Source organism: Buceros rhinoceros, unplaced genomic scaffold (genome assembly GCF_000710305.1).
Source record: "Buceros rhinoceros silvestris isolate BGI_N320 unplaced genomic scaffold, ASM71030v1 scaffold2878, whole genome shotgun sequence".
NCBI classification, from domain to species: Eukaryota; Metazoa; Chordata; class Aves; order Bucerotiformes; family Bucerotidae; genus Buceros; species Buceros rhinoceros.
Window position 1 is genome coordinate 85,607 of NW_010427442.1, and position 10,360 is coordinate 95,966.

The following is a 10,360-nucleotide window of genomic DNA, read 5'->3' on the forward strand; positions in this document are numbered from 1 at the left end:
GGTCTGAGTTATACCTCCAATAAACATCACACATGTCAGGAAAATATGAAGGCTCAGGTTAACTAGCATATGCCAGCTTTTTACACTGATCCTGATCACACTGTTAAAAGAAATGGATTAGAAAACATAAAACACAGCCACATTATTGTCTTTGAGAAACTAGCAAGATACGCTTATGATAACTGAGATACAACTACTCTTAGTGATGGTTTGACTACCACATACTGTGTAATGAAATATAATTTCTGGTCTTCATCACAAGAAATTAAAACACTCTCCTTTAACTGGCTTTATACAACTATTTGGGGCCCAATTAAAAAATCTGAGGCTTCAAGCTTTCACATGAACAGAAATGTAAACGGCTGAAGAGTTTGTTAAATTCTACCATCATTGAGTAGTGTCTGTAATTCTTCACTTTTGTTTCAAGATGAAAGAGGTACATGGTTATGAGAGCTAAACTGTCACCCTCAAGAACTGATGAAATAGCTGCTTGCTTAACTGTTAGTTTGTATCAACAGATTTTATAGGAAAAAAAACCCCAACAAAAGCAGATTACTCAATTGTGTTCCGATCAAAAAGTAGTCTTAGGCGCTATTTTTTTTAGTCTAGTCATTTTGATTCATACCTGTGATGGTATATGTAACTGATGATGATCATCAACAGGCACATTAACAAAACCATGGCAGTGGCATAAATTACTGGATGCAAAAGATCAGCTGGCTGCGTATACAGTTCAGCTCCTGTTAAGTCCTGACAATAAAACCAGAATTAACATTAGTCCACTTTATCTCTTCATCTTGTGGGGGCGGGGAGGCAATGGCAGAAGAAACACAAAATAAACAAGTAACAGAAACCTCCTAGATGAAATCTTCCCCCACCACAACCCTGATTATTAGATGTTGTTCCTGGCTTTCTTCCACAATTACCTGCTCTTCTGGCTGACCTTTATAAATGCAGTCACACATCTTATAGAACACTTAGACGTCATATATTTGACTATACAGAGATGTTAGACACACACCATCTTCTTAAAATACGTACTTACATGTACAGCACATAAAACAACTGTGTGTTTCAGTTACTGTTATCTTCTGCCACAACCCAAAAAACGTTACAGAAAGTGCCTTCAGCAGGTTTGCAGATGGTGCTGTAGACTGGAGAGAGTGATCAATAGATTGGAGGATATTCAGAGGGATGTTGGTGAGCCACAGAAATGAGCTGATAAAGCACCATGAAATTTAGCAAAGAAAACTTAAAAAGACCTGCACCTCGGATGGAATAAATCTCATGCATGCAATACAGGCTGGGGCACTGGACTCAACAGAAAGCCATCGAAGAACCACCTGAGGGGTACTGCTGGACAAAAGCTGACCACAAGTCAGCAGGGTAACCTGCAGCTCAAGGCCACACTTTGCTGTACTAGCAAAACCATAGCAAGCAGACAAACTGATTATTCCCTTCTGTTCAGCACTGAGATTGCCTCTGCAATTTGATGCTCCCCAGTACAAGACAGGCACTGACGTACTAAGTGAAGCACGCCTAACATCACTGGGATGACTAGCAGGCTAGAGCACACAAGGCCTGAGGCTGAAAAAGCTGGGTTTGTTCATCTTTAAGAAGAAAAGGGAGATGTGAGAAATCTCATTATTATATATATTATTACATTATATATAACATTGATACTGGTATGGTATAAAGAAGATTGAGACAAACTCTTCTTGATGACCACCATGAAATGATGAGAGGCAATGGACGCTATCAGCAACATGGAAAACTGATCAGATACAGAAAAAAAAACCAGACCCAAAACCTTTTGATGAAAGTGGTCACAAGAGACTGTGTAATCTATGACCTTGGAGATACTCAAAGCTTGACTGAATATGACCTGGAAGCTGATCAAACTTTGACCCAGGCAACAGGACCAAATGACACCGAGATGTTCCTACCAGACTGTTACTCTACCAGAATAGATACTTGACCAAAATAGATAGTTGATAACTCATATAGATGGATAACTGAACAGCTCTTTAGCATCATACAAGCTTGAGTTTATTCTGAGAAAAATCAGTGATATACAATCTGTTTTTAAGGTTAGGATGGGTAATCTGATTTCATGGACAGGAGAAAAGTTCTTGAATTTAGGCTTACAATTAAATTAGAGCCAGCAGTCTCTTCACCATTCCTTCAACTGTTCTTTCATCAGAGTATAAAAGTGTTATTCTTAACTACCTCATCAAGCTCACTTCAAACTAATGTAATCAGATTGCTAGTTTGATTTTTAGGTATTAGGTTTTCTTTGGCACCTAGAAAACACACTTTGAGAAAGATCACAAGATACTATGCCTCAGGCAGCCAGCGTCATCTGATTTCAACACCACCCATGGCCTGGTTGATAGCCAGCTGAAGAACCCTAGGAATTCATTGCTGTTACAAGCATGAGCAAATGTATAGTCACACACAGCCAGTGAGTATCAGAGAACAGAAACTGTTGGAGAATTCCTGTTGCTGCTTCCATATTGGTGACAAGCAAAAAAATGTCATGCATGTATTGGTGTGGACTTGGAGAACAAGAACTACAAAATCACAAGATCTACAATAATCTTTGAAGATATCTGAGAAAACTCCGTATGTCCAGCCTGGCTAGCAAAGGCCTTGACTTGATACCCACTAACTCATCAGAATTATTACCAATTGCACTGACATTTTTAGTCAGACCTACTCAAAGGAGAGGAGCTAATAATGCCATTTTTGAGCTAAACTAATCCTAACTAATAATTTAATAGAAAGACCAACAGTAAATTAACCAATGACATTAACAACAACATTGCGGCATTTATAGCCAACTAGCAAAACTCTCTTCTCAACTACCATTCCTTTTTTTCCCCCCCTCTGCTAACCTATAATAGTGAGATTTCAGCTGAGCCTCCTGGTTATCTCTTCGATTATTTAACAGTGGTTAAAATGATTTCCAAATAAATACAAAATTTTGTAATGGTATCTTCCTAAATCACTTGAATAGAAAATTAGGCACTCAGTTTAAGGTTTCTTTGTCAGAGAGGACTTTACACTATGTTCCACCAAAATGTATAGACAGACACATTACAACCTTCTTTCTTCTGCACAAATATGTACTAAGGCAGACTAAAAGCAGTGATGTAACTCTGGTTAGAGTCATTCAGCAGCCAGCCAGGATGACAGAATATCGCATTCAGGTCCCTCCTGCCACTGCTGTTCCTGTACTTGCTGTTAATGACAACTGTTGAATTAAAGTCAGTTCAGTCTAAAACTGAACCCTAAAAAATTTCCTATAAGCCTGGGACCAGACCCCAGACTATCACAACACTGCGAGACTCTACAAATGAAATAGCCTATTACAGCTTTTTTAGTTACTGTAGGGATAGGCGTTATGAAAACCCTTTTAATCAGCTACTTAGATATCCAGAGATTTTTGCAGTGCACTAACTGTATGCAAGGAACATCTAACAGATTAGTATTACTCTGCCCTTCTCCACCCACCCCCTCCTCTCCAGTCCCTACAGTCTACCATTTTGAGAAGTAGTTAAATATTCAAGAAATACCAGTTTTGAGCAAGCATAGAATGAAAGCCGCTGGCAGAAAAGGAAGAAGGCTACCCTTCCTCTAACTTTTATTTCCCATTGTCAGCGGTTCTCTACATGTGTCACAAAAAGATATTGATATAATCTTACCATGTATTAAAAATAGTTACACAAGCAGATTGAATATGCTCTTCATTTTTCTTGCTCCAGATGGCAGAAATGAGACCAATTTAAAGCACACTCTCACTTTACATGCACAGAACTTGTAAAAACAAAGTTTAATTCCATTCACAGAAACGCTGTTCTGTTTTAGGAAAGGATTAGATATTTTTGAAAATATAAAAGGAGGGAACTATAGGATAATAGCATTTTGAAGTAAGTTAAAACCACCTTCAGAGGTAAAGTGAAAAGTTGCTCTCTGAGCTCTTTTAAAAAGCTTGGCATGTAAATCTTAATTTTATTTATGTTTAGGTTTTTGGTATTCTACTATTTAATTATCTTAAGAAGATTTTTGAAAATTTGAGTTGCAAAACAAAATCAGAAAGTTCTCATGTACTGATCATCATAAAGGAATCCTCTTTCTTCCACTTATGATTATATAAAAAATATATGATCTATACAGAGTACATTAACTACAACAAAACCGTAACAATTTTACACTTACATTATCAATATTTCCTAACCTTCTTACAATTTCACTCACCTTCCTATTAGCCTACCATTTTTTTGTATCACAATTTATCATTTAGCAGTTAATGACTGATGGGCAGGGTAGTAGTTACCATTTGTAAAAAGGGAAGCTTCCCAAATCAAATGCTGAAAGGAAGAAATCCTGCTTCCTAACTGTAGAGCACCGAAAGGCGGTATCTTGCTCCGTCTTCATTTTTAGAACTAGTTAAACCAATTAGTATCAATATGCTAAGAACAGACTTCAGCTACTATTTTTTAAGCAAGTTTTCGAAAATATTTATCAGAATAACTAAATGTCTTGATTTTTTTTCCTTTTTCAATCAACGTCTTCTGGTAACAGACCTACATACTACTGAATGAATAGCTAATCTGCAGGAAATTGCTATCTAGTTATGGATCACAGAAAAAACCCCAAAACCCTGGGAAAATACCCCTGTCCAAGCAACTAACAAATTTCATCTAATGCAGAGAAGGTTGGGTTTTTTTGACTATCACATCTCTTTATTTTAAACTGTCATTATTAGACTAAAGTTCATAAAAGCCCATTTGGTTAAGTAGCTCATTAAAATGGCTTTCTATAATATAGTACTTGCCATACAAAATTCTTGTGCGTCTAGTATATTCAGCGATTAATTCAAATTTGACATATTTCCACTTAAACCTCATCTTACATCAACATTTCTATCAACACAAGCAAGAAGAACTGAAGATTTATTTCTTACGCATAGTTTTAAGTAAAATGGAAAACAGGAATGTTCATTTGCTTTAATGCAAGAAAAAAAACAGAATAGAACTGCAGTTTGAGTATTACGTTCCAGAAAGAGACTCGTAATTCTAAGTGTCATACCATTAAAACTGCATAGTTGCTGAGAGAGTAGCACTGAATGGTAGTAATGTTTTCATCGGACAGAAGAATGTGACAACCATCAGATTTCCATCCCCCTTGTCCATTCAGGAGATCGAAGTCCCACTGCGCTGCAACAGCATCTGCTCCATGCGCAATGCGCCGCAGTGTCACATTTATCGGAACATGGTGACTGGCTAGGTTTAAACCATCTGTTACAAAAGAAATAAAATTCTCAACATGTACCACACAGATGCTACAGTCCTTTCGTTACTTATACACTGGTCGAAACAAAGGAGTCCAAAATGTTTATTTTTAAAGATCATAAAAAGTAGTTATAAAAAACAAACCTATCTTCGCAAGAATAACTGGTGTTACAACTGTACGACGTTTCCCATTGTCAGCGAGATTTGTTGAATTTCCAGTTGCTGGAAAAAGCTTTCCATTGCGAAATGCAATAAGCTGAAGCTTGTAGACAGATTCATCTGTTGGTCTGATTTCTCTCTTTTGCTTTTGCGTGAAAAGTGAAGCTGGCAGCTGGATAGAAGCCTCTACAATTGTGTTCTAGAAATAAATTTTTAAAGATTTAAAGAGAAAATGAAATTATTTATGGACTTTATATTAGCAACTCCTCCAGCTGAACACCGTCAGAGATGAACACGCTTGACTATGTATCGTGACAAACCTATTTGATACTGTTTCCAAGCAATCCTTGGCAAAATAGTTGAATCAGGTTACTAACATCTTTTTTTTTTTCTTCTTTTAAAAAAGTGTTAAAAGATTCTGTAGTTACCTTACTTGTCACAGGGAATAAAAGTGAAACTATTACAAGAGTTCTCCAGATTAGACTACTGGCAAATAGAAGCAGCAACCAAGACAAACAGACAAAGAAATGTTGTAATTGTGCATTAGTACCATTCAAAAAGAAACACTGTATACTAACATGTATATACATACAAACAGGTTTTTATAACTTGTCTATAAATTATACTTGGGTAGGGAAGCCTACAAGCAATTTCATAGAGTTACAAAAACGTAACTTTGAATATATACCCTGTAGTGACATTTAAGCACATTAAGTGATAAAAGCAAACTGGTATGTTGGGGAATGTAACTGAAAAAATACTTTTACAGGATATGAGGAAGTGTTTCCACTCTATACACACTCATATGTGTGTGTATCTGTGTACATGAACATAAAATTAACCTTTTGGGTCTATTTTCTACTTCTTGCTTAATTACAGTGTCACTGAGCAGACTATTTCAGATATTTAAGGAGACTGTTAATATCTGATTTAATACTTAAGGTGAAAATACAGCAAAATAATGCCAAGTGTTATTATGAACTAGGGAGCACTTTAATTTCCAAACTTATGAAAAGGTCTGAAAGCATCTTTCAACTTACGATGTTTTAATAAAGAAAATCATGCCTACTCATTAAAATTGTCCTATAATCAAACTCTATTATCATTTGCCACTTTATCTCGTCACAGTCACTCTGGATTACATTGTTAAAGTAGCATTTTTAATAATATAAGCCTGCTTTCCAAATGATTCATATTTAAGATATTATTACAAAGTCAGTAGGGAAACAAGGAGTATCCAACCTTTAAAGCCAGACTTGACAGCGTATTTGAAACATTGCACTTAAAGCTTAATTGTTTATCTAGATTTCCATCTGGATCTCTTCTCCCATAATCACTGAGTCCCGTACGGTCTGAGGTAGCCACTTTCTGAAATACGGTGCATGTCATTCCAGTGAAACCAGCAGCCTTTATTACATAAGCCTCCAGAGCAATATTTGGAGAATACTGTGAGGACAAAAATCAAACATTTAAACAACTTTACACACCACAGGAAGAATGATAAATAATTTTAAAGCAATCCTCTGCCATAACAGAAAAAACCACCCAGAAAACTGTTTTTGTTTATTTCACAGAGATAAATCTGTTCAGAGCATTTCTCCCCACAGAAATAGTAGGCATTTCAGATAATGCCAACATTACTAAGAAAAATAAAAAGCTATTGAAACTTCAGAATCAGCAAAACGTCTTCTAAATAAATAAATTCATACTTACAGTAGAATAAACTTGAGCTCCATTTGCAAGCCGATACATAGCAATTTTTTGTAGACACTGTACAATTCTAGTGCAAGCCTTGGCTTCTCTTTGTGCCATCCACAGAACACGTTCATCAGCTAACATAATGTTACTTGCTATGTCCACCATAACATCACCAAGCTAACAGGGAAGAGAAATCAGACATTTTATACCTTTGAAAGCATCCATCAAATAGGATCATTATCAGAAAATACAAAGCTACCTGTCAGCACAAGGAAGCAAAAGGAAATTGGCTGTTCCTATTTCCATCACTGCTTGTCATGTTAAGATACTGAAACGCTTTGACTCAGAGATTTACATCCACATAAGAAAACCGCTAAAACAACATAATTTATCTGTTCTCATTTACTTGGAAAAAAAACCCATGAGAAATACAGGTATTTCATTAACATCGAAGAGTATAATGCTCCATGTTCTACTGTACTAATTATTTGAAAGGACTATTTATAATCAACTTTAAACCTAAAATAATTAAAATAAACTATAAATCGCCAATAATAAATTCGTATATAGGTGGGAAGAGTAATACATGCAAAAAATTAGTACACAGCCCTTCTGCTTCTCTTCCTTTAGCAATTTCTGTATTTTCTTTTATTCCTTCCTTGCTCACCTTCAGTTTTGCATAAACTGATTTAGGTCGCAGGTAGTACAGGAGACAGACAGCAAATACCCATAGGTATCAGAGCTGCTTTCAAACCAGCACTAACATTGTTGCAAGTTTATGCTCACACTCCCTACCCTGTCTTCTATATGACAGACAAATACAAACTATAAAAGGGAACTCATTTATTTAAGCCACAACTCTTCCAAAATTAATGAGCACTTAAACTGACAACACTGACCTACACCAGATTTTCACAACATTCAAGGAACAGTGACAAATAGTGGACCAAAAGTGAAGGTGCATGTATTATCTAGTTGAATTGACTGAAATGTAATTCATAGTGCCTAAATATAGGGACTGGAGTTTTCTGCATAAAGATAGAGAGGGTGGGGAAGACATCTCCTTTACCATTCAGGCTTCCCAATTTCTTTTCAGAATATTACTAATAAGGAGAAAACACAGTAGTTTTAGTTTTTTTTTTTTTTTTTTAATCTTTAAACATAAAGGCAAGAACAGGAATATAAAAATATGTACTGTTTTAAAAACTGTCTCTTTTAGGGACAGAAGCTACAATTAGTAAATATTTTCAAGAACAAATCAAAGTTAAATTAATTGAAGATGCTTATTAAGACTTATTACTACCTGAAAACTAGTAACATTTTACACATCAACAAATGGTGGTTTTGCAATAAATTATCAGCATTAAGATCCTGAAATCATAGTACCCACTTTGCTTCATGTTTCATACTTTTAAAAGATATTACACATTATTCTTTCCTCTGTTTATCAAAGCATGCACAAGTTTTTCCAACTGCATTATAACTTAAGACAATCTGTTAAGAACTTTCCAAACAGTTGTCTTCAGTTTATTTTTTCTTCTGACATGAAAAAGCATTTAAATGAAGCTCTTTATAATTTATAGAATTTATCTTTCAGAGTAGCCAGAGTAGTAGTAAAGAACTGACAACAAGATGGTGTGAGTGGCGTAAAGAGAAAGTTTGTAGAGTAATACCCTAAGTAACTAAGTCTTATTAATAGCTACTAAAAATTATTAAAACTGCATTCACATTCACTGAAAATATCAGCAAATCAAAGGTTAACTTCAAATCAAACCAATTAAGATTAAAAAAATACATCGCTGAAGACCAAAACTACCTATGAATTTAACGTAGATTTTTTCATATCATCTATTACCTTCAAACACGGCAAAGGCCAGATTATGTCACTCTACAGACAAGAATATCCTTATAACGTAACTAAATTATGCAGCAATCTAAAACATGTTTCTATTTTCAACTGGCTATAAAACAGCTATTTAATGAACTGCTTGTATAATTCCAAAATACACACGTACATAAATAATACGAGCTATAATTGTAAAATAGAGATTTAGCCTGAAAATTCTCTGAGGAGTTTTACAAAGAATTTACAACCAGCATTTACAGTTTGCTGGGAGCAGACGGGGAAATTTGGCTTTTTTTTTTTTTGCGCAAGTTTAAAATTGAGGCATTGTGGTCTCCAAATTCCCAACATGCACTGTACAGTGAGATCAATATAACCTCTGTTCAGCAGTGAAACAGAGAGTTCCTACCCACTGGTGAGACTATTCAATCACTTGTGTTTTTCTCCCCAACAATGAGTGTTCTCTAAGATTTTATTTTAATGTCTTATCTTATTTCCTGCAAGATATAGGAATACTGAAAACCTTAGAGATACAGCTCAATACTGAATAAAGAGAGCCTACCATGGTGGGAGGGGAGAAGGTAAGTCTTGTTTTATTCATTATTGAGAGGATCTCTGAGGCTTTCATTATTTGTCTTTTTAGATAAGAAGGTACCAATGAAAACCTGTGTGACCCACTCCATATTAAATAAAAACAGACTTACTGTACCTATCTCCCTGCTCCAGTGCTGACCAGAGGTGTTACTCACATTACAGGTCCAGTGAATGCTGGATCATCTCAGCGCGAATGCAAAGTCTGTGACCATGGGTCAGCAACTTCAGGGACCTACTAAACAAACAAAAACATGGAATAGAATCCGATAATCCACTAACTTAGTGCCTGCATCTAACGTTGAGGTTTCACCGCTCAGAATAAAGCTAATCAAAGTGTTTGTCCTTAAGTAAAGTGATGGCAAATTATCCAGTTACCTCTTTATATTTTTCAGCAAATCTTCCAAATTTCTCTATCATTTCAGCCACAAAAATAACATCCATCTTATCAGAAAAATTTGCTGCTTCAACAGTGTAAGCCAAGAGCTGTCTTGCTGTTGCCACTGCATTAGTAAGGTTGAGCGGCATCTACATAGATAAGAAACACAAGCATTTTTAAGAAGTGAAAATTAAGTACGAGATAGAGGAAACATGTCAATTAAGAAATAAGCATTTTTCCAAGGAGGATAGCAAACCCCATGAAGATTACAGTGTTCTAAGTAGCCAGGGACTACTGCCTTATCTGTTAACAAAAACATTTCCCACAAGCCAGAGGACCAGCATTTGTACCTGCAGCCAGAAACTGGCTTTTGTCCTCTTGTCCTAGAAGGGA

At 35.8% G+C, this 10,360-nt stretch overlaps 1 protein-coding gene across 1 annotated transcript in view; it reads right to left on the reverse strand.

Annotated features, from left to right (window-relative positions):
- Window positions 1-10,360, reverse strand: part of GPR125 (G protein-coupled receptor 125) — a 43,500-nt gene that overhangs the window by 9,321 nt on the left and 23,819 nt on the right. Inside the window, exons 11-17 of the mRNA XM_010141908.1 lie at window positions 9,967-10,116; window positions 7,170-7,331; window positions 6,699-6,902; window positions 5,442-5,655; window positions 5,095-5,303; window positions 626-750; window positions 1-100 (exon numbers count right to left, since the gene is read on the reverse strand). The exon at window positions 1-100 is cut by the window's left edge and continues 4 nt beyond it. Coding sequence (XP_010140210.1) covers window positions 1-100; window positions 626-750; window positions 5,095-5,303; window positions 5,442-5,655; window positions 6,699-6,902; window positions 7,170-7,331; window positions 9,967-10,116 — 1,164 coding nt within the window. The remainder of the gene's footprint in view (window positions 101-625; window positions 751-5,094; window positions 5,304-5,441; window positions 5,656-6,698; window positions 6,903-7,169; window positions 7,332-9,966; window positions 10,117-10,360) is intronic.